The sequence below is a fragment of the Letharia columbiana genome, assembly GCF_014066305.1.
Source record: "Letharia columbiana isolate WasteWater2 chromosome Unknown Sc0000000_s0, whole genome shotgun sequence".
Lineage (NCBI taxonomy): Eukaryota > Fungi > Ascomycota > Lecanoromycetes > Lecanorales > Parmeliaceae > Letharia > Letharia columbiana.
Window position 1 is genome coordinate 413571 of NW_023501036.1, and position 27555 is coordinate 441125.

Genomic DNA, 27555 nt, shown 5'->3' on the forward strand with positions numbered 1-27555 from the left:
CTCGGGATTCAGATATACCAACCGCTATTGCGAACCCTGACACTCACATGCTTCCAACAATCGGCAACGATTTCAGGGCACGGGCGAGCAAAATCACCACTCCCGGATCAGCTACAAAACCTACCCTCTTTCTGCGTCAAGCAGTAGAGAAGTCCAAATCCACGACCACACCTAAGCGTTTATTATGGCTCTGCCTCATGACGAACCCGTAATAGTAACCATACTCCCTGCTGAATTCTCCATCAGATCAAAGTTAAAAACGGGTAATTGAAGGTTGGGAGTCATATACCTCCGAACGCTTCGTCAGTCCACGGCAATTGGCGGGTCTATATGGCTTGTCAACCACATTGGCGCTCCTCGCAGGATCGCGATGAGCAATGTATTAAGCGGTCGCATGGATGATGTCCTTCACTTGAACAACGTTCTCTCCGGCACCATTTTGGTAGACTGTCGTTGACAGCCTTCGTCACCAAGCTCACTCACTGACCTATAGCTTTCCTCTCAACAGTCCCGATTTACAATGCGCAAGATGTGGTCCTACATCCCGATACTGCTACAAGTCTTCTTCACAACTCTAACATCAGCTGCCACGCTTCCGCCTTCTTTACAACTAATCAGCAATGCGAATATCCTCTCAAACGGCTCAGAAGAATACATAAGATGCCTCCCAAGATCCAACGTCACATATCCCATTTACGACTCACCGCTGGAGCTAGCCATGACTTTCGGCCATCGTCAATTCCTTTCATGGCAATTGACCACCTTTCTCCAGAGTGTTCTCATTGCCATAAAACCAAACGCTGCCCTCCATCCACACGTGTACCTTCCTGACGGCTACTACTACTATCATGAGCCCCGACACCTCGGCGCCATCAGCGTAGTGCCTGCTTTGTTCAGGGAATTTACCTGGTCAGACCTGTATCTCGTGCTGCATGGACTTGCGGAATACATAGTTACCGCTCCACATGCGTATGAGATGTGCGTTGAGATCAATTTCAGAGCAGGGGGCTTCGCCGGGGTTATCTTCGTTGATTGGTGGACGTCAGACGTGCCAACGATGCGGAATCCTCTCCGTGTTCGTGGTGCAGAACACGGTCCTCTCCTTGAGCCGGACTCTTAGGCAACACCAAACACTCCGTCGCCCTTCGCTTCGACTTTTGTTAGCCAGATGGTGAAATCGGAGACTTTCATTGGCTCTCAACCTCGTATCGCAGTCCGATCTCATGATCTTCAGAGAACTTCCACAGCGTTGATTGCCTTTGTGCCACATGTCATAGGCAGATCTTCATATTCCTACGTCACATAGTTTTTGAGCAGCCAAAGTGCCATACGAGGTACATAGCAACCTATTGACGTCTTTGCAACTGGTACTGCTTTTTCCAGATCTCGGTATCCGGGTTATGTGTCAAGTCGATCAGACCAGAGGTAAACCAGCCCAATGCTGCGGCAGCAACGAAGATTATACTGTCCCAATAACCCTGGATATATCTCTTCTAAATACTGCAATACAATCAGCTGGAAGCACAAATATTCCAGTCAAGCGGATAGCATTGCAATAAACACAAAATGCCCTGAATAAGTAAGTGGCTCTATAGGGCAATGATCGGTGAGCATTGATGATGTAACATGATCGGAATGTTGCGAGAGTCTCCGGTGCGTGCGCCCATCAGCGCCCCATGCGGCAGCGTGCACGCTCGGCGGGCTGAATCGCTTCCCGAACGAGATAGCAGAGCGCAGTATTCGCAAAACATTCACATGATTTTGCGCGTCGATAACCGCGCGTTGGTTACAAGAGGACGCTTGCGCGCTTTCGCATCGTGGAGCAACAAGGGAAAAAGGAAATTCCATCCCTATTTGCGAAGTCGCGATGTCATAGAAAGGCATAGGTCTCGCAATTTGATAGCGATTCTGCTTGGAAATCTTTTCTTCTGCTTCACGGGAGGGATCGGCCCGTATGAGCATTGACAGTAAATTTACAACTGCAAGCTTGGCACACTATCAGGGAAGAACGCAGTCATAAGGATCAAAGGTCTGAAAGAGATCAAAAGTCTGAAAGAGATCAAAAGTCTGAAAAAGATCAAAAGTTCGAGCATCGATGAACAATCTGCTGTTCTCAGACTTGTTCGTGGTGCGATTTCTTAGACGAATAAGTATTGTTTTGGACTTGATGCTCTTCATTTATGCCCAATCTTTGCTCGTCCGCGCAAAAAACCAGTTTTGGGACATCGTGTTCCTATGTCCAGTGTCCTTGTGGTTCTTTCCTTGTTGGATCGCAAAGTCATTGTGTCGTCAAAGGTTTTCTCTCCAGGCAACAAAACCGCCATTGTAATCCTTGAGCGCAACACAACCCTATTGTCAACCGTCTTTGTGATCCTTCATGACACTTTCATCTTTCACCATGCATCTCAAGTTCATACAAGAAGCCTGTGCTACAGCCCATTTCTCTCAACTCGAGCATCCACTTTCTTCGGAGTCACAGGTAGGTACCCTATCCGACCAAGCACCCAGTCCAGCATCCTCATCTCCCCTTTGCTTTTCCGGAAAAAGCAACCCTCACACATCCCTGTCGCCATGGATCGCTTCATTGCGACCTCCACGGCCCCACGGCCCGACTGGCCCCTCCCCCTCCTCCCATCGCACTCTCTTATCAACGTCCCCAAAGAGAGAAAGAGACACTGCCGCCTGCTTCCCGCAGACATGGTATATCTAAGTCTGAAACAGATGGCAGATGCTGCAGATCACGAGGAGCAGCAGAAGCTTCGAAATCAGCGCAAGAAGCTGGATTCCAAGGAGGTAGAGTTCATGGAGCAAGAGTTTCAGAAGTGGGCAGATGAATGCCAGAAGCTGCAGAAGAAGAAGAAGAAGAGCACGATGCACAAGCAGACGCAGAAGAAGATTGCCGTCGTCGAGCCGAACAGCTTCGACGAGATGATCGACTCGGTCGACACGCTACTATCATCACTCACACCACCCACAACAGAGACATCCTCGCCCACCAAAACATCCAACACCACTACAACCACACACCCATCCCCACCAACAGCGTCCACGATCCAGATCGCCGAACTCGACGCCTGTGAAACCGCCATCACAAAACCATCCCTCCCGTACCTACACCCCGCGCGCAAAAGTACACGTGCCCACGACCACCGCGACTCCACCCCACCCCCACCCCCACCCCTCACCTTCACCACCGCCCTCCACTCCAACCCCCCCACACGCACCGACCTCGCCTTCGCCCGCAACCTCAGCACCGCCCACCACTCCGACCAGGACCAGCGCACCATCGCCACGAAACCCCAGCCCAGCAGCGCCCCGACTCTGACCGCGGTGACGCACCACGGCGGAAAGACCAACGTGTTCAAAGCCGCCATCGGCGCCATGACACGGCGCCGCGGTGGTAAGAAGAGGGCGGTGATCGAAGCCGCCGTTGATGTGGTTGCGAGACGGCGGGGTAAGGGGGCTGCGGAGAAGAAGAAGGGGAGGATGGGGGGGGATGGGGTTGTCGTTTTCCGAGGCTGTTGATAAGGGGTTCAGGGGGGTTTTTGGCGAGGAGAGGGGTTGGTGAGTGATGGATGGATGGATGGATGGATGGGGTGAGCTACGTGCTGGAGGGAGGGAGTTGGGGGGCGTTCGAACTTTTTCTCTTTCTTTTCTGGGTGATGGGGGAGGTAAGATCTCACCATCGGACGCAGTTCAGCGTGGGCGCGAGGTGCCAATGTCTTGTATTTCGGCGGTTGGTGTTGTAGGGAGGTCGGGGGAAGGTGGGTTGGTCGTTTTTGGCGTTTTGCGGAAGTCTGACGGCATTGGGATAACGAAGTAACGGCCCGTGAGACACTGCGGAGAGATTGAGATTGAGACTACCTATGTTCAAGTGTATTGTTTGTTCGGTCTGCTTCATCGCACAAAGTCCAGTGACCGAATGAAGATGACATTGAAACATGCCTTACGGTTCATGAAGTTCAGGACGAGGCAGGATAGAATACCTAGCCACCTGTACTGTTGTTATATACGACTGGCGATTGGCGACCAGCAAACCTAGTGTATTATGCGGAGGCATGATGTGATCCGTGAACTGAACAGCCGTCCAGGCGCTAGGGTCCGTGCAAAACGAAGCCTAGTATAAGCATGAATGGTCCCATCTCCAGTAATGTTGTCTCCCTTTTCGCTCGCCCTCAAGCTTTAGCGAAAGGATAAAAAAATCCAAAATGACTCTCCGTCAACGCAAAACGCGTTCTCGACTCCTCCTTTTCACAGCCCTTACCATGCGCTTAGGCACCGCAGCAGCAGCAGCATCCCTGAACCTCCTCCCCGCGCCGTCCACTCTCAACGCATCTCACAACCACCCTCACGAATACCAATGCACCAGTCTTCCCTCCTGGACAGGCGGACGTCCCGGCTCCCCCACCTACAAGATCGACGACTGCGACCGCGCAATCCGCACATTCGAACAAGACGTTGTTCGAAACCCAGGGCGAGCGCAATGGCTGTCTCTAGGGTTTCCGCACACGGTGCCAGGGTATGGTACGCCGGTTTGGACTCCCAAGCGGTATACTTCCGGTGAGTGGGTGGTGCGCTGTTCTATATCCCAGTCATGGGGTGGTGATGCATCGGGGCTGACGTTGCGCGGGATTCAGGTACGTGCGTGCTAGCGATCGTAAGCCTCTTAGACGTCGGCGACGTACCCTCGAAGCCTGACGTCTCTGGCGGAGGCACCATGGGGGTGATTGCGACCTGGCGGGCGGTTTCGGAGTATGTGCGGTTGCTTTCCGAGGCTTGTCAGGTTCGGAGGTCGGAATTGGGGTGGACGGCGTACGGTAAGCAAGGGAAGTCTTTTCCTTGTCAAATTATCCGCGTTGCAGCTTTAAACTGTTGCTGATTGAGTACTCGTTTCGCGCCTGCAGACGATAGCGCGCTAGGTATATTCCTCTGGGCGACAGATTCGGCTATCAATCAGCGTGTGCCATATCCCGACCAGGGTGCGTCGTGAAGCTGGGTGGTTAATTTGACGTAATTCTCGTCTCTACTCCATCATCGGTCGTAGCTCGACCACTATGGTTTGGAAAGCCTGAAGAGAAGGAGGAATCGGGAACCGTGAAATGGGCGACGAAGATGGCACCAGCGCTAGGTCAGTCAAGACGTCCGTGGTTGACCAGCGGCGAGAAGAGACAGCGGCGCCTTTCTTTACAAGCCCAAGGATAGGTGCGTTTGTGGTCCTTTCCTAGGGATTAGCAGACACACACAGTCACACGCAGCTCAATGGCAGACTAGTCTGGCTCTCAGCATTAGAAAGCGTTGTAATAGGAAGAAATTAGCCTACTTGGCATCCGCTAACCAAGGGTAAGAAACAGCGGCTGTCCTACTTTCTACGAGTCAAGTAGGACAGGTATCACTGTGGTTGCCTGAGGATTCGAATTTCCCAAGTCGAAGACCCGATTTTTGCTGAGTATGAATCTCCAAAGAGCTCGAGGTTAGAATCATTTGCAGTCGTCAGATCTATTCTTCATCATCTTCTGTAGTCGTAATCTCTATCTCGCGAATCCCGCCTCCGTCTAGGTGGGTCTGGGGAGTAACTCCGCTCCCGTGGCCGGCGTGGTTGCCGATCCTTATCTCTTCTCCTCTCGTAGCTCCTCGACCGCTCCCTTCCATGCGAATACCTCTCTCTCGACCTATCCGTCTGTCGGCGATGTGATCTATCCCTCGATCGGTGCCTCCGATGCGACCTCTCCTCGCCATAGGTATGCCTCCTATGTCTCCTCTCGCTACTCCTGTCTCGGCTTTTGCTTCTTCTCCTTTTCTCCTTCCTACTATCGCCGTCTCTCCTTCTTTCTATCACGACCTTGCTGGCAGGTCTATCCAGCCCTTCACCACGCAGCACATCTCTTTCTTCCTCCACCGGTGCCCCTCCAAGAAAGGCCCCAAATCCCACACCCTTAGCACCCTCCTCGTCATCACCCTCCGCAGTCTCCTTGATCGCTTTCTCAACCTCCTTCCGCCCAATGGGTGTCTCATTCGCATTACTTCGTATAGTAGGCCCATAGCCAAGCGCTTCACTGAGAGCACTTTCTTCGGCCTCCTTGATCCGTCGTATTTCCTCTTTGCGGGCTTCGGCGGCGGAGAGGGCGGCGGCGGACGTGTCCCCTTTGGCGTACCAGTTTAGGTCTTTGTTCTTTTGCCAGCGGCCGACGGCTGGGGGGTGTTAGCTGCAGGTAATACGGGGAAGAGTAAGCATGGAGGGGACGTACGAGCCATGAGACTGTGACCGAGGTAATTCTCTCTGTGTTGTGAGTCCCGGACATCTTCCCATTTGAATTCACCGCGACCACCGCGGCTGCCTTCTTTCCGAACCCCTGCTACTAGATCCATGACGAGTGGAGGTCGGAAGTGCACTTCGCAGTATAGAAATTGTTGGACGTGATTTGGATCTCTAAGTGTTCATTATGAGATCTTGTGTAAGGCTGAGCTAGGCCGCATCAGGGTTAAATCTTGGCACCATGGCGCTAAGCCAACAGAATGTGTTAATGCGATCTGGCAAGACAATCTTTATGAGGAGTCTGTGCAGGCCTCACAGATCCTACGCTGCCTAGGTCATTAATAGCCACAGTCCGATGGTAGCTTGAATTCAGTGTAAGGCGAGATGGTCTTCGACGCCAAGGAGATGAAGATGAATGGAGGTCTCCAGATGATTCCTGTCCAAGCATATCCACACTTAGGCCAAATCACCAGCTGTTTGCAATGGTCCCCACTGTGACCAGAACCTCTGGCCAAGTCATAAAGCAAACTTTTGCTTGAACATGTGTCAATGTAGCCGCAAAAGCAAAAAGTTCAAGTCGTGCTCCGTGTTCTCGATTTCTCGCACACGCATTTGCGCAAGCGCTGATTTAGGCGCAAACATAGAAAAAGCCAGCTCCTCTCTTTGCAAATGCTGATCTTTCACCTTGAGCCTACTGCTGAGCCATTAGTAATTGACTCATCAGAATGTAGATGGACTGTATCCCCTTTGCTTTAGTTTATCTTCGCGTGGATCGACATGCTTCTGAATCATGTATCTGCTATCAATATACCTGACCCGTGTCTCAACCTCGACTCTTCAATCACCAAGGCTCTAGACGCGTCCGACTTCGCCAGCCCAGGTTCAAACTTTACAACATTCCATCTTGGGCCGAGCTTTCGGTTATGCATCGAGTTTCGATGGACCAAAGCTTCGACGCAACCTATGCCTTTTGCATTCTGTAAACGTCCGCGCTCCAGCTAGCATTGGGAGATTTTCAAGGGCCCATGTTTGAAACAGTCTACAGGCTTGACAGCCACCATCGAGTCAAAATTGCAGTCACACCAGTCGAAGAAGGTGGGAGCATACCCCGGGAACTTGCTGTTTGGGGTCTCAGTATTCTTGTAGCCATGACATTTCGCAGTCCTGCTTTCTTCATTTGGCACAAAAAATTTCAAGCAACAGGGGATGCTTTAGCAAGTTCAGCTCCTTGTGCGCTTCCTGGAAGGATGTTGCAACTCACCACTCATCTTCGATGGCCAATGCTGACACCGAAACCTGGTATACGGACGACATGATATAATATCTTGACTTCCGAACTAGAGTAATCGTTCTCGAGCATTGAGGGCGTACAGTCAGCCATATTACGTACAAGGTGACGGAGGCACCAACCTCCATATTCTCCAACATCACGAACGCGACGCAGAGTGTCATTCAAACTCCGTCGCTTTCCAACACCACCAAGGGTCTTTTCCAAGCCTTCACAGATATCAATACCTCTCTCGACACCGTCAACGCTACAAATGACCCGCACCTACGGGTTGCCTTTCAACTGACCAGATCAGTGATAACAATCTACGACATCTTCGACATGGCCCTCGACACCTTACGCAAACTAGGCCCGTTCAGACGGACCGATCAAGTTGTACCCGGCATAACGACAATCAACGCTGCAAAGCTTGTCCTTTCAACACGGGACACGTACGGTGTCCCCCAAACTTCGGGTGGGGGTCCCTTATGAGGGGCTCTAGCACAGGCGCCTGCATATATGCTGGAACAGCGGAGATTTAGAGAATTTAACATGGTTTTCTTGTTGCTGACGTCAAGGTTGGGAGGCTTCTATAAAGAGACCAAGAATTGGGAATGGGATTGTACCGCCGTACGATGATGTATCTAATTCCTGATAGACTAGAATTTAGCCCTAAGATATGACTATCTCCACAAATGCTTCTAGAAAGATGTCTAGGCCGATGCTGGGTCGTTCGTCTGCTGGTTGATCGTGCTATTAGGCCATCGGTTGCGCAAAGGGCCTTTAGCACAACAGTAAATGTTCTACAGAATCTCAAGAATCGAGTGCGTGCCAGGAACACTGACGTCCATGAGCTCACCCAGACACACAAAACAATAGCACTGCCCATCTCATCCGAAATTTCAGTACGAAATAAATACTTAACCCTCTGTAGATGTCATTGTTTGGGTACACTGTTAGCTCACCACGGCAACGTTTCGACAATCCCAAATCTTCAACAATACCACTTGCGCCCTGTTAGCGTCCCAAAACCTATTATAATCCCCAGCATTTTCGCTTAACCCTCAGTCCGCAAAAAAGCCAAGCATGTCAGTCTTGGCACTCTGCATCAAAGCTCTCATCAATCCCAACCTTCAGCCGCGCTTCACAACCAGCAAACCATGAATGCCCCGTCTCCCTACCTCCATTATACTCCGCGCTCGCGCGCTACACCCACCTCCTTCCTCTTCTCCTGCGCCCATGTCGCGATCTCTCCTCCGCGCGCAATGAGCTGCGCTGGTTGCGCGAACATGCCATAGCTAATCGAGAGGTCACTCTGACAAGTTCTGGCAGCATTAAGACATCATGGCCGCAGCATCTATACCAGATGTGTCGCTCACGGGCGAGAGGGAAGCCACTGCAGTATATCCTCGGATCCCAGCCGTTTGGGGAGGTGGAGATACTGTGTAGGAGGGGTGTCTTGATACCGAGGTCGATCTACCTACCTACCTACCATTCTCTCTCAAACTTACTCGGGCGGGCATGAGTACTGACTGACATACCTTCCTCTCCGCAGACCAGAAACAGAAAACATAACCACCCACCTCGCCTCCCTCCTCCTCTCGCCCCCCTCTCGCCCCCAACATCCCCTCCGCATCCTCGATCTCTGCACGGGCACAGGCTGCATACCGCTCCTCCTGCACTCTCTCCTCGCCCCACACATCCCATCTCTCCACCTCCATGGCGTCGACGTCTCCCCCGCAGCTCTAAATCTCGCAGCCAAGAACCTCTCCCACAACATCACCAAGAGCCAGCTCCGAGCAAACGCCAGGGAGCAAATCTCCTTTGCCCACGGCGATATATTCGCCGCGGGGAGCAAAACCATGGTGTGAATCTAAATGGGACATCCTAATCTCGAACCCACCCTACATCTCTCCCTCCTCCTTCAATGCCACCACATCCCGCTCCGTGCGCAACTACGAGCCTAAAAGCGCGCTTGTGCCGTCGTCCGCTGATCCCATCGCTGGCAACCCGGAAAATTACGCAGACTCCGGTGATAGGTTCTACCCGCGCCTGCTGGATCTCGCAGAGCGAGTCTCCGCGCGGGTGCTGCTGGTCGAGGTGGCGGATATGGAGCAAGCTGTGAGGGTGGGGGAAATGGTGCTGGAGAAGGGAAGAGGGGTTTGGGATGGGTGTGAGATTTGGAGGGATTGGCCCGCTGCAGGTGCGGAGGAGGAAGGAGGGGAGGTGGTGGAGGTCAAGGGGGGAATGTCAGGGTGAGAGGTGAGGGCAATGGGAGAGCAGTGCTGGCTTGGAAGGGAGAAGATGGTGGAAGGATGGTAGGGAAGGAAAAGGCCTCTGCTCTCGGGTAGACACGTTTTCCATAGCAGAAGCCGTCTGACAAGCGTGCGAAAGTCTAGAAAGACATCGATCATTCGTCGACATGATAGCGTCGGATTTCTCTCTGTTCTCGAGCGCCATTGCGCAATCAATGAACAAACATCTCAGGGAAGCCGGGACATCACGCCCATCCCTCCATCGCCAACGGCCCACCTTCGAACTCGGTCCCGACTGCAACACCGCCCGCCCCTTCTCCCCCAGCAGCGTGCTCTTCTTCCTCGGCAGCTCCCACTCCGCCGAGACCCCAGCCCATCTTCTCCAATTCTCGTGCGAAGAAATTGTATTCCTCTCTGCCCTCCTTGCCGTCCTCACCACCCTTGCCCTCTCCATTCCCCTCCATGACCCCCCCTAAACTCCCTCAAGTGCCACCAATGAACCAGACTCCTCCCCGCCTGCTCCAATGGCACCGCTTCCTCAACCACGCCGTCCACATCCCCACCGCATAACCACTCATCGCGCAACTCAGGCCTACAGTGTAGGTATATGGCAGTGATGACACGCATGTTGGTCTGTCGCCATTTTCTACCGCAGTACGGTGTTTGCGATTTGAATAATTTGAGGGTGTAAAGACGGAGGTCTGGTTGGGGTATCTTGAGCGCTTTGCGCAATATGGTACTAGATTTGTACTGTACAAGCAACAATGCGCGATGGGCTTTGCGCTTGGTAATTTTCTGAAGCAGACGGAGGAGGTTGATGTTGGTGAGGAAGAAGCGAGGCGCGTAGTTCGTTAGGGGTGTTTGCGGTAGGGCGCCAGAGGTAGGGTAGCCGAGTTCGTCTACTTCGGGGCGGGCGGCTGGTCGCGGTGGGGTTGGCGGTGGAGTTTCAGAAAGGCTGCGGCGATGCTTGAGAATGGGTGGAGGGGCGGCTTCGTCGTCGCTGGAGGTAGAAGGTGAGAGGGCGGGTTGCGGTGGAGATACTGGAGGGTGTTTAGAATTGAGGTGGCAGAAATAGAAGAAGCTGGAGGTTGGTCAGCTAATGTAGGCGTAGTTGCAATTGTCAACGTACTCGAGATCTTCGCGGTCATTTTTCTGGTCGACCGCTCTGTCAACGTCTTGATGAGCGAAGAGCTTGAGGACCAGTGGCAAGTAGTTTGCGTCTAGCAGAAGCTGGGTCATGTATTCGTATTTGAGTATGTCTTGGCAACGGTCATTAAAACCTCTGCAACATACAAATAGGTACTTCAAGACACTCACGGGACAGCTTGAACCATTTCAAGAGTATCAGCAGGATACCAGACACAGCCTTCGTTGTTATTTCTCTAGACCTCAACGCATTCAGCTCTTCGACAACGGGATCGGTGACATCCTCATTTTCCGCAAGCTGACCGTTCGCCATACCACTTATGTTGCCCGAGGAATTGGTGTTCGCTCTCCTCTTGCCTTGAGCTTCGTTTGAACCGTCGTCAGGGAAAGACATTCCGTTCTGCAATCCGTCTCGACCATTTTGAGCGACCAAATGTGATACGTGGCTGAAGACAAGTTTCCAGAAAACAACCACTATAGACTGCAGGTGCGGTAAATTGTCACGCTGGGACAGACATCAGCGATGGAGATTCTTCAATACATATAGTACGTACATAAAAGCTATTGATAGCGTCCAATCTTCTTTGCACCTCTTCATTATCCGTCTCCTTCTCCCGCTTGGGCTCCTCGTCCTTTGAACGAGCACTCGGCCCTTGAGCTTCACACTCTGCGTCATCGTCGTCACTCTCGAGTTCTGAGTCCTCATGCAGTGAATCGTAATCGTCCTTGGACCGATTCCAACCTCTTTCGTACTTTATGAATTTCTCTCGTACGTCCCACAGTTGACGAATCGACCTCGACATCCTCATGCGGCTGGCGAACAACTGCCCAGCTTCCAATATGGAAGCTGGTATATCACTTCCTTCCCACCGCTTGCCAACAAGCTGATCTTGCAACTCAGCATTACCCTTGCCACCAACTGTGTTACTCGTGCCGTCCAAAGGAGGATACAAAAAAGGGAAATTTTGGTTCGTTTGGTAGTTTTGTTTCTTCCCACCTTTGCCTCCTGGCCCAGCTGGAGAAGGGGGTGGCGAAGGCGCAGGCGTCGCAATATGTACAGGTTGATGGAATATCGATCTACCAGCGCCGTTGGCGGTTGCGCCTGCTGCCATTCGTAGGTTCTCTTGGCTGGCTTGTCGACTAGGGTGATTGGGTAAGGGCGGTAATATTGAGTTGTTCTCTTCCTCGATCGGGACTAGAGGCGGAGGAGGGCAGTAGGCTGGATATTTCGATGTGATCTCTTGACGAAATAGATGATAGTCGAGTGGGGAAGTTGTAATGAAGCTCGGATCGTGCTCGTTTTCGCTGATATCCGTATCTTGACGTAGTGCGACTTTGCTTTCATCTAGTTCCTTCATGTTGCCGAAGACTAGGAGAATTGTTTTCCAGAACAGGAGAACGATCTTTCAGCTTTCAGGTCAGCATATCATCCTGGAATGTTGAGCGCCAGGATCGTACCCTAGGGAGAGGGATATATGAAGTTTCTTCCCAGCGCAACTTGGCGATCATCTTTGTCAAGACCGTCAATATGGAAGGTCCGAGGCTAGCTATAGTCATGAGCGTCAGCTGCTGAAAGGCGCGAACATAACGTTGATCTGAACGGACCAACAGCCTCTCGCATGGATCCATCATTGCCTTTTGAGCGTTGCCATCTGCCGGTTTCGATGATCAGGTACAGCGCTGTAAGCGTCTGATTGACCTCAATTTGCCTGAGAAATCTCCACGAAGCAAGTTTCTCATCCTGGGACGGTGACCCATCTTCCGACATCTCGACATCTCTAGGCTCAAACGATTTAGTACGTGTCTATATCATGAAGAGGTTGGGTAAAGAGCAGCGGACTGACTGACTGTTCGCTTTCCCATAGCTTTATTAACACATCGAGCAGCCTCTGAACGGCGTCGAGCTCGCAGAGCATTCGTGTGCCATTAATGATCCATTCCAGCTGCACCTTTGGTTTGGTGTTTGAAGAATCCATCCATTTGTTGTCGGCGGCCGTAAGATGAGATACTTGGTCATCTTTTTCAACCCCAGCCGTATCTCCCCAAACCCCAAGAGCCACGTAAGATAAGCACTCCAGACCTTTGACCCGAGATGAGATTTCCGGACTCTGCAACGCTTCTATAGCCCCAACCATAAAGCTCTCCCGGTCTTCTACACTCACATCCTGCCACTGTAGTGCTTTGTCTGATGATACTGGTTGTTCAGCCTGCGCTTGTTCCCATTTCTCATCAAATGTTTGCTTTGCCCGTAACAGCATGTATCTCTCTTCCTCTGTGTAGGAAAACCATTCCTCCAGCTCTTCTGGAACCGACCTTGTCTCTGAATAGTCGTACGCATACGCTGTAGGCTCAAGCTTGGGTAGATCGGTTACGAGTCTCTTCAGCTCAAGCAAACTCAAAGAGTCCGTTGGATTCCTCTGCTCTTCTTGCCGTTGAGGTGGGGCAGGTGGAGGAGCCTGTTGCGGCGGGGGCGGAGCGGAGCCTTCTCGACGGAGAAGTGGGCGGGTGGCGGCTCTTGGAGGACTGGGTACGGCATTGGCGAGGATCTTGGGACTTGACTGAGCATCGTGTGCCCTCCGCGATTCAATGCGCTCAGTGAACTCAGATTCTGGGGCATCCGTAGGAGAGATGGTAGAGATGTCAGCACCCGACTCATCCACTTCGTCAGCTTTGACTATGATTGCATCGCCTTCCTCGTTTAAGCAATCAGGCCCGGTATAGTCCATATCGGTGAAAGAGGGTCTACAGCCGTGCGCTTGTATGACTGCATGCTTCAACGTGGATCAAGGGCGTACGAGTGCGCCACCTCGATACAACCTCATGAGAGAATAGGGGAGCTTGCGGCAACAGCATGTGCATTGGAACTCTCACGTGGCCAGTAAGATGCTAGGGTGTGGTGGACGAGGCCGAGGGGACGAAAACGAGAGATATTATGGAGACGACACTGTCCTACATATATGACGGAGATAAAGGCGCTAAGCTAAGCAAGCCTTTCCCAGACCAGGAATTCCAACGGCATTGCTCCTGCTTCTCCTGCTTTCTCGCTCGAAAACCCCAGGAATGCTCACAGATCACATATATGATAAGAGGAGTCTCAGGACCGTCTCCCCTTGCTTTTCAAGATTCACAATGTCACAAAATAGCTGTAGCTACGGAAGTCCACTACTTCTCGCTTTCAAGCCGGTCTGATGTATCCAAAATGGCATCCTAAGCAGAATCTCGAGGCCCCCTCGCTAAGTAGCGCTCGCAAATGACACTGGTTGACTGAGTCAGTGGTGCTAGGAATAAGCATATCTGATCCCTGCAATTTCGATGTACTGCTTTGTATTGCAAATTTCTATCCCATTGTCGTCATACCCAGTTGCTCTCATCTGTCTCATTGCCGAAGTTCTCGGGGTCTTAAGAGTCTAATGTAACGCGAGCTGTAGCTTTGTCGCCTAAAAGTGTGCTCTGTCATTAGTCTCAGCCCATATACAGGAGACAAGTACGCTTAGAGAGGAGCGCTATCTGACTTTCGGTCCAACCGTTCATGAAAAGACTTCAGCGCTGGAATTGCAGCGTTATACGGCACGAGAGCATCCCGGCCTCATTTGTGTATAAAACTCAATAAGACCTTGGTCAATTTTTGCCAAGGTACAGGTTTGAAAATATACGTTCATTGTCGTCGGTGTAGATTGCTGGAAAGAAATCAATGGTCGGCAAAAACAGAGCATTTCCGCTTTTGACTCCCTTCTTCCCCCTCAACCACAAACATCACGAAGCAAATCTTCCACCTCTATCTATCCTTACCTATGAGCTCCCAAAAAAAGGCAAAAATATTTCAAGCGACAGAGGATCAAAATAGCAAAAGATTCAGCTACCAACTGAAGTTGGTAGCTTATAGAAAACGGTCGAACCGTTTTACTCATATCGCAAGATCAGGGTCAATGTCTACGCTAGCTCTGTCTGACATTCTTCCACAATTGTGGTGAAGGGTGAACGACTCAAGCTAACAAGACCAAATCTCCTTTCATTCTTGGATGAGAGTGAGACCGCTATCTTGATATATATTATCTACTTGCCACAATTAGTATCACTTTCTGACTCATAACACATTACATCTACATCAAAGGAATGTTTGCGCCATGGTAAACATGATTTCGTTATTATATGCATTTCGCTCACTAAAGTATATACAACACCCTGCCCAGCTCTATCATTAACCGCTCCTACCCCACCTCCTCCAGAATTTCCAATCTCTCTCCTCCCCCTTAGTTCTCCTGCCCCTTCCCTTGACCCTCCAGAAATAGACCGGCACACCGGCCGCAACAAATGCTACCACCACCACTGTCTGTCCTGGCTTCGCAAAGACTGCCCTACTCAGCAAGAACAAACTCACACAACAGAAGATGATGGGCGTAGATATCCACGTCCTGTATGGTCGCTCCAGATATGGCTCCCGTACTCGTAAGACAATGAGACCGAGCACGGTTATGAAATAGAACGTGTAGCCTGCCACACCGTAGAAGGTTATCAAGGTGCCGAATTCGCCAACAACGATGTAGGTGCCAGTGAGAAGCGCATTAAATAGCATCGCATTTATTGGTGTGAAGCCTATTCCGCCCTCTTCGTCACCGATCAAACGTGTGACTGTTCGACTAACCCACGACCTCCTTTGTAATCGGTTATGAGATTGAGAGGAGCCAGGCATGCCGATGTGCCCTAGTAGTCCAGGCAGAAAACCTTCTTTGCCTGCTGCATAAACAAGACGGCCACTGGTGAACGTCGTGGCGTTCAGGGCCCCAATGCACGATCCGGAGACGATGAGAGCGAGAACGAGAGAGCCGACGGGTCCGAAGACGACAGACCCGAATTGCACGGCTATCGTGTTAGAGGAAGAGATGATAGATGTGGGAAGGACAAAGATATAAGCGACACTGGCGAGGAGATAGGAGAGGATGACGAGCGGCATGGCAGTGTGGATGACCCGAGGTAGGTCACGGGCAGGATGCAGGAACTCTCCCACCACGTAGTTTGTATTGTCCCAACCATCGAAGGCCCACAGACCAGCGTAGATAGCCACAGCCCATCTGGATGGATCTGTACTCGTCCCATCAAACCAACCGGTCGTCTTCCACTCGGTATTCGGTGCCCCTTTCCACGTAAAGCCAGTCGCTGCAACGACGATGCCAGTAATAGTGATACCAAGGAGGGCAACGAACTTGAAGAACATGAAGACATCGCCCATCCGTGTGGCTAGCCTCGTCGAAAGACAGTTGAGAATGGTGATCGCAGTCAAGCCGGCCAATGCAACGCCCTTGTTGATCCACGCGCTCGCGTTCTCAGCATCCGGTCCAACAGCCGCCCGGACTACGTACTCGCCAAAGATGATGGCGATGATGGCTGCGGAACCAGGTTTCAGGACGAAAACCGCACTCCATGTGAACAAGAACCCAGCCCAGTCTCCGAAGATCTTTGACAGATATATCTGTGCTCCGCCATTGAGGGGTATTGCTCCTCCCAGTTCTGCGTAGCTTGCGGCGCCTGTCCATGCCAGTATCCCAGCTACTGCCCAAACAATCAACGACGCGCCATACGATCCTGCGTTGATGTTGACTTGGGCGGGTGAGGAGAAAATACCCGAGCCAATGATCAGGCCAACGATGAGGGAAAGCCCATTGAGATAGGTGAGGGATTTGTGTTTCTCGAGTGACGCGCCGTTGAGGTCGACAGGTCCAGAGCCCGGCCCCCCCAGCACTGAGTAGCCAGCAGCGGTTGACGAGAGGGGGAAAGAGGTTCGACGCAAAGTCGAAAGCGGAGGAGACAGAGTAGGAGCGGCTATGAGGAGTAGGCCGTGGGGTGGTGGCAGGGTTGAGAGGTCCGTCGTTCGAGAGAGACTGCTTTCGAGAAGATGAGATCCCCGAGGGAGAGGACGATCTGGAGCTGTGAGTATGATCAAGGCTAGAGGACGCTAGAGAGGCCAATTCGAGTGAGTCTCTGGGAGGGGGGTTGAGGTTGGCATAGTTGACGCGGGACATCGCCACACTGTTGCTGTTATGGTTGATGTGTTCTTATGATCATGTTGTCATTGAAAGTCTGCAGTGCACACAAACGACTGATAGAGCTCTCGAGTCGGATGTGTATATTTGCGTGTGGCGGTGGTTATAATATAATGTGGAGGCTGCTCTCGTGCTCGTCGTGCAGGTGCAAGAAAGAGAGCGCTTCCAGCTGCCGTTCTTGGACTAGCGTATTTCCGACAATTCCTCGACGTCCTTCAATTCGTTTTGAGAAATTGAATACATCGTTCAGCAAGCATCAATTCAATGCAAGGTCTTCACTGCACTCGAAGATGCATTCAATTGTCAGAAGATCCAATTTTAATTCCCAAAAGGTTGCACGCTCGCCGCTTTGCAGGTCGTTCGTCCCCAAGTTTCAGCGGAGCTAAACCATCTTCGCCCCCTCCATCTCCAAAAGACAAAGCTTCTGGCTTCAATGCCACTGGACATTCAACTCAACCGCACAAAGCTCCTCGGGGCCAATCAGCTAAGGCGGTCAACAGTGCGGAGGCTTCTCCAAGGAGACGAGTTCGGATTGGGCCTGGCAAATTGATTGTCTTCTCCATTGTTGCGTTCTTAGGTTACAAAGTCTACACATGGCAAACAAATCCTGCCAGATCCCTCGTTCTAAATCCCCGATTTTTTACTCCCTTTATCCTCAAGTCGAGAGAAAAAGTCTCTTCCACGAGCGCTATACTAAATCTATTGTCACTACCCAAAGGTCAGAACACAGCGAACGTGTCCGAAGCATGGAAAACAGGCGTTTGGAGTGTGCAGGTGATGCAACCTGAGCTTCAGATCGCGCGATCGTATACGCCTCTTCCGCCAATTGAAGGCACAGAGCCTGAGCAAGTGAGGTTGTTCGTCCGGCAGGAGCCTCAGGGAGAGGTGTCTACTTTTCTGCATAAAATCAACCGGGGCACTATTGTTCACCTCCGCGGCCCGAGAGTCGAGTACGAGATCCCAGATGATGTAGACGAAATTCTATTCCTAGCAGGAGGCACGGGAATCGCTCCGGCGTTACAAGTAGCACACACGTTGTTTAACTATCGAACCAAACCGACCGATCATGGCCCAGAACTACGTGTTTTGTGGGCGAACCGGCGGCGAGAGGATTCGATCAATGGACTGGACCATTTCTCATCTCAGCGGGCGCCCGCTGGATTTGTCCCAAAAGTACGAAAGCTCGCAGATGAATGGCAAGGGGAGCCTCCAAGCCAGCTCAAAGAGGCAAACGAAGAAAGCGCTGCTCCTTCTCAACCTTCGCAGAGTCGGCTGGTCGAGGAGGTGGAATCTCTGAAAGCTAGATATGGAGGCAAGGTCATTGTAGACTACTTCGTTGACGACGAAGGCTCGTACATATCAGAGAGTCTTCTAAGAACATATCTGAGCGGCATCGATCAGACAGCGAACCAAGATGGAACGACTCGCAGGAAGGTCATCCTGGTATCTGGACCGGAAGGCTTCGTCAACGCCTTTGCCGGGCCGAAAACATGGAAAGACGGAAGGGAGATTCAAGGGTCTCTCGGCGGACTACTAAAGAAGATCGATCCCCAGGAATGGGAGATCTGGAAGCTTTAAGTCACAAATTGACAGTCCACTTTTATACATCAACCGTACCCGGTCTTAGCTTACCCGGTAAGAAAGCCCCAGGACATCAAATCCATGAACTTCCTATGTCTACCCATCGATAACACCAGGCTCGTGGATCCCTCTCAGGAGCTCCTTAACAACACATCCCCGCTGGACCGTCTCCTCCATAATTCCCCATACGTGTCTCGGCTCAACCCTCCCATACCAGATACCCATCCCCGCTAACGGCGACACCTTTCCACTTGCCAACTTAAAACGTTTCGGCAGATAAACAACCACATTACCCGCAAACGCATGACCTCCGAGATGGCTCGTCAGCGCGACCCTTGATTTGCCGACGTTACTGACGGGTTGCAACCCACTGAATCTGAAACCCATCGAGCGCTCATCATCAGCCGGCAGCTGAGTTCGCCCCCCAATGTACGAATTGAACTCCGCTCGCAACAGGGGCCCGAGTATACCACAGCGAGTATCTCTCGAATTATGCCCGCAGATCAAGATCGTAGGACTCACATTCTTGGCATAATTCAACCTCGATTTGTAAGCCACGAGATCTTCTTCTGGTATTGGAAATCCCGTCTGGTCAACATCATCTCCTTCCGATTTCTGGATCTCTCTCTTCGTCCACATCTTCTCTGCCATAGCGCCCTTCGATATCAAGAATTGGGACACAAAGGCCTCGTGAGCTTCGGGCGTGTGGGGTATCTTTGGCACGTGCACATGTTGTGGGAAGACGTGGACAGATGTGTATTCCGGACCAGCCTTCGCTGGAAGGGAGGAGTTGGTTATGAGGATGGGTCTTTGAGGCTAGTTCTTGCTTCCATCAGCCCTCTGCTCCGTATCACTTGTATCACTAGTAAATATAGAAACCGCACATACATACATCAAAGAACTTCCCACCCCTCCCGACCAACCCCCTCAAGCTTCTCGCAAAATTCATCCCTATACCCTCCACGCTTCCATCCTCATCCTCAATCCTACTCCCCCAATCATCCCTACCCGTCCTGACAACCACATGCTGCACATACGGCGGCATCGTGCCATCCAACGGTCTCCCATAGTCGATATCCAACCCCGACGGCATCGCAGCGCAAGCGCAGCCGGAAGGCGGACACGTTGGAGTCGTGGGTACTGGATACGAGGCCTGAGAGCGGACAGGGACGGGGATCGGAGGTGCGGAGGCGGGTGGGGAGGTGGTGAGGGCGCGGCGGGCGAAGGAGGGACGGAGGCGGCGGATGATGAGGGAGATGCGCTGGGGATCGTGATGGGTGGACATGAGGAGAGAGCTCATGGTGCCTTGTTAGGAGTGTTTCCGAGTGAGATGGGGAGGGAAAAAATGATGGGAAGGTTTTGGGGGCTCTTGTTGGGGAAGGTTAGCCGATGCTTCTTGGCGGACAAAGACGGCTGATCGAACTCCATCATCCTTGTAGAAGGTAGGCACTCCGATACTTGCGTCGTTGATTATCCTACCGCCAGGTGCGCTACTTAGCCTTCTCGAGCACGAAGCCTGTCACGCGAAAACAAATTTCTGGTCATGGGTTGGGGAGATTTGCCAGATTGCCAGATTCGAGAGATTCCGTTCTTAACGAGCCCACCCCGCCCACCGCTGATACCAGGTAAAGGGAGTATGGAGCCGACGATGAGCACTTTCATAAGGGCATCATTTTGTGCAGTGCACTCATAGCGCTCAATCTATTCCGGAGTGGCATCCAGATTCTCCGTTGTCTTATTCATGCTGCAGCTGTCGAGCATGGTGACTTTGCGAAGTGTTTCCTTAGGACAAGACTTTCATACACCTAGCTACTAAAGGTGCGTGTTCCATGTTGTGGTGATTCTGGCGTTCGCCAAAGTGAAGGTAGAAGACAGCAGCAAGGGCGCTGTAACGTATTGCACAAGTAAGATGGTGCCGGATCGTGTTCCCAAGTCCTCTTGACCTTTATCCAGAAAGTGGGAAATACACAGTCCTGATATGTCAGGAAAACTCTTTTCAGATATCAAGTCTTTCTCACAAATACGACGCAAAACCCTCTGGGAGTTGGAGTCATTGACGCGTATCGAATCTCCTCGTGGCCGCTGGCAAGGATCTGCATAGATGCGTAGTGTATGGCGCGCCAGGGAGCCTTCAGCAAATACGAATCAGATCGCGGTGGTAGCTGTGGAAGGTGTTGCTTCCGGCTAACCTAGAGTGGATTCCTGTGATGTATCTTACCATCCTAAGCACCAGATAGCATAGGCCGATTACGATATCCTAGAAATGCAGCTCTCTACATCTAAAACAACATTGGAACATTATTCGTCGCGAGACCAACTACGAGGTATATTATGTTCTAGACCGGCATTCTGCTTGCGCCGACGATCGACTCAACAGTTCTGAACAGTTCCTCACGCCATGCAAAATCAACAGATTGGGACTTACGGCCTAGCACCAACCCTATATGAACAGTGTTCGAACACCATCTAAAGCTTCGGAGCCGTTTCACCCAAGTTACAGCTCCCCCTACGCACATCTCAGGTGGTTTTGCCAATGATGTAGTGGCAGAGGCTAACTTGAGCTCACCCTCATAACGATGTTTCAAAACCACGTCTTAGCTTGGCTCGGTGCGAAGACCGTTCTATGCATGACCCTACATCTTGAGCAAAGCGAAATAGAGGGCGAGTCCTTTCTCGCGGTACTCGATAGGTATCGCTTCGTTGTATACGGCTTTCGACATAGAGAACACTCGGCGTGTACGGATAGTGTTTTGGCGGTCGAGTCCGGCCTGGATGGCCATTGAAGCTGAAAGCCTTCTGGTCGCGCAAATGGCCGCAACGTACGTCTGAGGGTTGGGAGGCGGTAGATCATGGTGCGGAACTCGAAAGGTGACTCAGCGTATGGAACTTGCCGGTTCGTGGGTCTCTTGAACTGCCGCGGCTAGCTCCTGAGAGAATTTTTGTGAGGTCTTGCTTTGTGGAACAATGTGTCAGAGATGGCATCTCACAGTTTTGCCAGGACACGGTGCTTTATCTTGAGCTACAAAAGCCACCGGAGGATTATTTCCACCAAGCGTTAGGAGTAGGCAATTTCGTTCCATGAAATACTGCGCCAGAGTCTTGTGACGCCATACACGGTTCCCTGGACCAGGTCACCTATTCCGTAAGATCGGGTTTCTCCACGGTCGCAGTAGAGCAGATTTCAAGGCTTGTGCAGATCGAGAGAGCAGGTTTGGCATTCGACTTTGGATTTTTGGACAAAAGCCCATTTCTGTTGAAAAAACGGGTGTCTGTAGTATACCATGTCTTGGCTTGCTATTCGTTTCAGGGGCGGGACTTCTCGAACCTTTTTGGGTGTGCCTGACATTCGTGCCAGTTATCGCTTGATGCCTTCCCGTTTTTAATATTCTTTCAAGATACTAAGTCCGCTACCAGACTTCATGTCACTTAATAGTTGGTACTCCCTCAATTGTTCTAAATCTCCTAGTCAAGATTTCTCGGTACAACGCCCGATAACCCAGAGTTTATTTGAAGTTACCTTGCGGCGTGCGTTGAGAATATCATCCACAGACGGACTTATAATTGCATCATCATTACTTCTCTCCAATCTTTTCATTTTCCATGCAAACCAAACGAACACCAACATCTGACATATGTTATACCTGCTTAGTAGAGTACAGATCTTGAACTGCTCTATGAAGCATTTATCGGCCAAAGTAGTTGGCCCAAACAATTGCCCTGAGAACGACACGTCTTCCACCATCCTCGCCAGTCCACCCAACGAAAGATACCAACTTCGCGTTATTGGACAAAGAGGCAGTGTTCCGCGCGGAGTAGAAATACCACGAGCATACGGTCCCCTCTCGATCAAACTTGAATGATTACCAAAAGAATTTAGCTGCGACCATCGCGATTACGAGGTTCTCTCAAATAGCTCAAGACCATTACTCTTTTATCGTGGGCCAGGATGGAGCATACAGTGCCAGAACTCAGCGCTGTTACGATGGAGATGAGACTGTTAGTTAGTCTATGTGGATTAAGTGACAGATTACTCTTTTGAGGTGCAAAATCTTACGGGCAGCATGTCGATTGATTGGGTTCTGACTTTCACTTCGACTCTCTTTGGCGTGTTGGAGAGTGAGATCTTCCTTCTTTGGCCCGGGCTCGTTGCGAGAGCTCGCTTTGAAAGGTTCCACTTTTTCCTTCACCGCTATGGTACTGGTTCTGAATCTATTCTCCACCCCCGCATAGTCCCTACCCATGCTTCATACTGCCTCGGTCATCGCGCTGTTCTGTGAAGAGGATCCCCAACTCGCTGATCAGGAATAAGGTCTCAGAGTCGCGAAACTCAATTTCCTACTTCTGCATATTGAATCAAAAAAAATCCGATATTAGCACTAGAACTATAAAGGACGATTAGGACTGGGGCCAAGTTCAAGCTTTCGCTCGACCATTTGAGTTTGGCAGAATAACAGGTACCTATCTCAATGATTGCCCTGGATTGACTTTCCATGTGAAGAAGTTTTCAGCCGGCAAAGATAGGTCATTCGTGCCCGGTGCTTTGGCCATGGTTCGACTCGATGCCAGACCAGCACTTCAGCTTCTCTGCCTTGCTCGTATGCTCTGCACTGACGGACGGAAAGTGGAATAGATGGGCATTCCATCGAAACACTCCTCCTCTTTGAACAATTGGTTCTTCAATGGATGCCTTGGGGTCAAAGGGTCAAAGCTCCAGATTTCTTCGGAAAGAGCAAATGCGACATGGAGAATGCTGGCATATAATAACTTTAGGCAGTCTCGGCTAGATACTTCTCGAACCTTTAGTAGCATTGGACGCTCACTGGTGATTCCACCAACAATGTCGCCACGGAAAGTCACATTGCAGTCTCATCGAATGTTAATGTATGTAATGTAATTAATTGTGCCGGAGAATTCATCTCTGAACTATAACCTAAAGAGTAAGAAATGAGATCTCCCTTCTCATTTGGGGTTTCCCCGCACCAAACAAAGGACCGATCTAAGCGACTTAACCTTTTTGGTGCTGTCAACCAACGCTCAGACCCCCAAATCGGAACATTCTCGCTCCTAGAAGACGCTATACTATAATCTCTAGCTTAGCGCCAACGTTGATAAACAACTTTATCGACTTACTACCGAGGTACACAACATCATGGGCACGGGCATCGGCACCTCACCGGATTACACTGTAGCTGACAGCACGAAAAATGGCCACCACAAGATGCTTAAAGTCCTCCCGACAACACAAGAGTGTCCATGTTAAAGGCGAGCAAGATGTAAATTTATCATTCAATGAGATTGACAGTGGAGTAAACATGGCTGGCTAGCAAGCGCGTGCCATACTCATCTTCCCTCAGGGCATGCTGTCTATCTTCCCTCAGAGCATGCTGTCTCCGCTATCAGCGATCCGTCATACCTCTGGCGCTAAAACAAAAAGCCCGCCATGGCTACTAGAAGTAGAGCATGCTGAATCGGTGGTGCTCAGGCCATCTTTACATCTTACGAGGAGACGAGACCGTCAAAGATCTCAGCCGATCCCTCAGAGGCTGCTCTAGCATGGCGGGGAAACCTGAGCTTGGACGCACTTCGAGCTTGGAAGCTGGCATGGATTGTGGCATAAATACGTCCTTCCGTCCTTGTAAAGTCATGTACCAGTGTACAGAGATCGTCCCTCAATTCGCATTCCCAGTCAATCCTAACTCAGCATTGTTCAATATGCGCTCCTCTACACCGAGTCCGCTCGCGGCCTTGATGCTATTTGCGTCCTCTGTCCTCTGTCAGAACCCCACAACTACGACGATCAACCTTGGTTGTTACACCTCAACAGGCATAACTAGCCAAAAGTCGGTGCCCGTTGTCGTCTACACTTCTACTGTGACAGGTATGTTTTAGCTTGGATAATGTCTCCCATTTTTGCGTCAAGGTTGAAGAGCCAAAATACTGTCGAGCATTACGGGGCCACTCTTTTCTCAAGATCCTTCTTTGCTGACTCCGAGATCTACCAAGACACAATCACTTCGACCGTAGATATTGCGACGACTGCGACGCTAGCAATCGGGATCCCGGTCAAAACGACCATAGACAAATTGGTACGTATTTCGGACTGATACCTCACAAAAGAATGGGGCAGCATGAATCTTAGGAAAATTCCGGGATCAACAATACCTTTTTGGCTCATGCGGCTCCTGCAGTTGAAAGAAAATGTATTGACCAAAGCCTCTAAATAGAACCCCATAACCTCGACAACAACTCTTCCAGCCAAAACTACGACAGTACTAGTCACCACGGCATTGCCTAAGATTACTGTTACAAAGGTGACATCAACGAGTACAGCGACTACAATTAGGTATGTACATTCACTTCTTCCCCCCGCCGCAATGTATACATACCCCTACCATAAGCAATATTCCTCAACCAGAAAAAATTTCATAATCTCTAGAAAACTAAGAGTACTGATCTCAACCTTTCAAAAGCACAATCACTCCATCTATCGCCTCGACTGCCACTTGGACAATCACACCACCACCTGTCACCGTAACATCCACCTCGCTAGTCACTGCACTAGGCGCAACGACTACAACAACAATCACACCTGGTTGGGACCGCCTAAAGCGGCATCCAGCACCGACGCCAGCTGCACCCCTTTTCCCCCGAGCCCATGCCATTGACCGCCGAGGGGGCTTCCCGCAGACGGTGTATTGCGGAGTACGTATTGCCCGAGACCCAATTCTTGGCTCTTCAAACTGCAGTCGGAGTCACGGGACTTGTCCTGAGAGCCGGCAGCTCCGCAGAACTATCCCAGGCGCAAACCTTTTTCTTCTATGGGCAATGCTGACTTCGACTTTTTTGATGCAGGTCGAAGTCTACGTTCGTACCACAGAGACCATTACGTCGGTTACGGTAAGTTATCCCCCGACAGACATACTCATCCCCGGACTTGTCTTTTGGCGACATGGTTTTTACCGGTTCATCTTTTAGGTTTCCATGACAGGCAAGACACGCTGACTTCATCAAACAGCACACGGCCGTGAGCTATGCCACTACAACCTCGACCTTTACCGCGACGATCAATGAGGTCGTGAGCACTCAGACAATCACTCCAGTACGTCTACTCCGAGCCCAATCCCCCCCCCTTGGCTCCCCACCTGAAGTCCAAAGACAAATACGCCTCGGAGTGTCTACAATGAAATCACTTCCAAGGCCCATATCATACTTTCAGCCAAGCAACGCTAACTCAAACATCTACGCAGGCGATCAGCACGATAAGCTCGACCGTCACAGTCGCTTCAACCGTAGTCTCGACCTGCTTCCAGGGTGAAAAGACTACCGTATGTATCCACATACTCAATCTCTACCCTTCCAGACTCGAGTGACACACAAGCTTTCCTGATCCTTCGCCGCACCCAAGCTCCAGACCACAGACATCCCCTTCCGAACAAGCAAAACTAACTTCTCGATCTCACCAGACAACAACACAGTTCGTGACTCAGACGGAACCTGTTTCCACAGTCACAGTCACCGCCTCTCCCTCGACCGTCACCAGCACCGTCACCAGTACCATCACTTCGCCCCCAAGTAAGTCTTCCCCAGCGCTGCATTTACCCCAGCGGTACCGCATTGAATCGCACAACAACAATCCTCGTCAGGAGACAAAGGGCCCGCTCGCTATCTACCAGATACCCCGTCCACCCCAAGACTCTATCATATCCGCCTAGGATGCAAACACTAACCAACGTCTCCAGCAACCATCACAGTCACAGTCACAGCGACGCCGTCTCCGTCCTCCTCGTCCTCCTCCTCCTCCTCCTCCTCGTCCTCCTCCTCCTCCTCCTCCTCCTCCTCCTCTTCGTCCTCCGCACCCACAACCACCGCGGGCTCCCCAACCTGCACGAACACTGAACCCAGCCCGACCTGCTCCGTCGTCTCGAACGGGGCCGTCACATTCACGCAGTATTACTCCGGCACCGGATACACCGAAAACCCCGACAACCCCGGGAATAAATTCCCGGCGGTTTTCCCGCCTTACACCACTACTTTGTGCGTTATAATTTCCCTCTCTCTCCTCCTCCTCCTCCTCTCCTTTCCAATCCATGAGCGCACTCTCGTCGTCGTCGTCGTTTATCACACATACCTCGTCTGCGGAAAGTCGTTGCGGTCGTTGTCGTTCTTGCTGCTGCGGAAAGCCCCCCCCCCCCCACACCCCAGTATCAAACAGTTTCCTTCTTTCATTCCGCCAAACTGACTCCCATCCACACCTCTAGTGACGACGACGACGTGTGCTCGCTGATCCAAACGTGCGCCACCGCGTGCGGCTACGACTATCCCGACGGGTACCGCAGCTTCGACCTGCACTATTCCTGCTCGGAGGACCAGTGGTACTGCGTGCAGTATTCGAACGCGGTCGTTCCCGACCCGGGGTATTTCAACGTGGCCGATCCGGACGTGGGGGCTGTGTACGGGTTCACTGGTTAGGTGGGTGAGGGACGGGGGGGAGGGGGGTTGCGGTCGGTGGTGGATGCAAGACTGGTGGGTTGTGTTGGTTGTTTGTGCTGTTGAAAATGCTCGTTCTTGGATCGTCATAGTTTGGATTTGCTGCAGCACCTTTGTTTTAGCCCCCCCCCTTGTGGGAAAAAAGGGGGAAAAAAAAAATGGGGTTTAAAAAAAAAAAAAAAAAAAAAAACTATCTGAGCAATATACCCTGCCATTTGCCCACCCCCCTCATGACCTTCCCCCAGTGAACACATCACCCCACCTACAACCTCGCCCCACAACCCCGCAGCACTCCAGCGGCCAGCCACCCTTCCCTAACCATCCAACAGCTCTGCATATGCCGTCCGGAAAGCCGTACACCATCTTTCCCCAACCCACCTCGATAGCATTGACCAATCCATCCACAAAGCATTCGAGCCTACATTCAAAACCCCCCTTCCCAACCACCTCCATCCATCCACCCACCCACTCCCTCCCCACCGCACCACCGCCTCCGCCCCCCAACCGCACCTCAGCCACGGCCCCATA

The 27555-nt window shown here is 51.4% G+C and overlaps 9 protein-coding genes across 9 annotated transcripts; 5 read left to right on the forward strand and 4 right to left on the reverse strand.

Annotated features, from left to right (window-relative positions):
* Positions 1-520: 520 nt before the first annotated feature.
* On the forward strand, positions 521-1120 carry HO173_000112 (uncharacterized protein; the record flags this gene model as incomplete). The annotated part of the gene is made up of 1 exon (XM_037302063.1): positions 521-1120. One exon carries the CDS (start codon positions 521-523, stop codon positions 1118-1120), a length of 600 nt encoding a protein of 199 aa, XP_037170642.1.
* Positions 1121-1635: 515 nt separating this feature from the next.
* Positions 1636-3525, forward strand: HO173_000113 (uncharacterized protein; the record flags this gene model as incomplete). The annotated part of the gene is made up of 2 exons (XM_037302064.1): positions 1636-1653; positions 2722-3525. 2 exons carry the CDS (start codon positions 1636-1638, stop codon positions 3523-3525), a joined length of 822 nt encoding a protein of 273 aa, XP_037170643.1.
* Positions 3526-5506: 1981 nt separating this feature from the next.
* HO173_000114 (uncharacterized protein) lies at positions 5507-6366 on the reverse strand (the record flags this gene model as incomplete). Its single annotated transcript, XM_037302065.1, has 2 exons — positions 5507-6189; positions 6246-6366. The coding sequence occupies 2 exons, from the start codon at positions 6364-6366 to the stop codon at positions 5507-5509; spliced, it is 804 nt and encodes a 267-aa protein (XP_037170644.1).
* A 2520-nt stretch (positions 6367-8886) lies between these two features.
* HO173_000115 (uncharacterized protein) lies at positions 8887-9391 on the forward strand (the record flags this gene model as incomplete). Its single annotated transcript, XM_037302066.1, has 2 exons — positions 8887-8990; positions 9076-9391. 2 exons carry the CDS (start codon positions 8887-8889, stop codon positions 9389-9391), a joined length of 420 nt encoding a protein of 139 aa, XP_037170645.1.
* Positions 9392-10207: 816 nt separating this feature from the next.
* HO173_000116 (uncharacterized protein) lies at positions 10208-13647 on the reverse strand (the record flags this gene model as incomplete). The annotated part of the gene is made up of 7 exons (XM_037302067.1): positions 10208-10856; positions 10905-11034; positions 11093-11426; positions 11476-12324; positions 12380-12468; positions 12527-12699; positions 12770-13647. The coding sequence occupies 7 exons, from the start codon at positions 13645-13647 to the stop codon at positions 10208-10210; spliced, it is 3102 nt and encodes a 1033-aa protein (XP_037170646.1).
* A 1472-nt stretch (positions 13648-15119) lies between these two features.
* On the reverse strand, positions 15120-16938 carry HO173_000117 (uncharacterized protein; the record flags this gene model as incomplete). Its single annotated transcript, XM_037302068.1, has 2 exons — positions 15120-16871; positions 16930-16938. 2 exons carry the CDS (start codon positions 16936-16938, stop codon positions 15120-15122), a joined length of 1761 nt encoding a protein of 586 aa, XP_037170647.1.
* Positions 16939-17223: 285 nt separating this feature from the next.
* HO173_000118 (uncharacterized protein) lies at positions 17224-18537 on the forward strand (the record flags this gene model as incomplete). The annotated part of the gene is made up of 1 exon (XM_037302069.1): positions 17224-18537. The coding sequence occupies one exon, from the start codon at positions 17224-17226 to the stop codon at positions 18535-18537; it is 1314 nt and encodes a 437-aa protein (XP_037170648.1).
* Positions 18538-18636: 99 nt separating this feature from the next.
* HO173_000119 (uncharacterized protein) lies at positions 18637-19840 on the reverse strand (the record flags this gene model as incomplete). Its single annotated transcript, XM_037302070.1, has 2 exons — positions 18637-19356; positions 19433-19840. The coding sequence occupies 2 exons, from the start codon at positions 19838-19840 to the stop codon at positions 18637-18639; spliced, it is 1128 nt and encodes a 375-aa protein (XP_037170649.1).
* A 4160-nt stretch (positions 19841-24000) lies between these two features.
* HO173_000120 (uncharacterized protein) lies at positions 24001-26252 on the forward strand (the record flags this gene model as incomplete). The annotated part of the gene is made up of 8 exons (XM_037302071.1): positions 24001-24418; positions 24544-24626; positions 24765-24883; positions 25011-25242; positions 25393-25437; positions 25556-25639; positions 25788-25865; positions 26004-26252. The coding sequence occupies 8 exons, from the start codon at positions 24001-24003 to the stop codon at positions 26250-26252; spliced, it is 1308 nt and encodes a 435-aa protein (XP_037170650.1).
* Positions 26253-27555: the final 1303 nt, after the last annotated feature.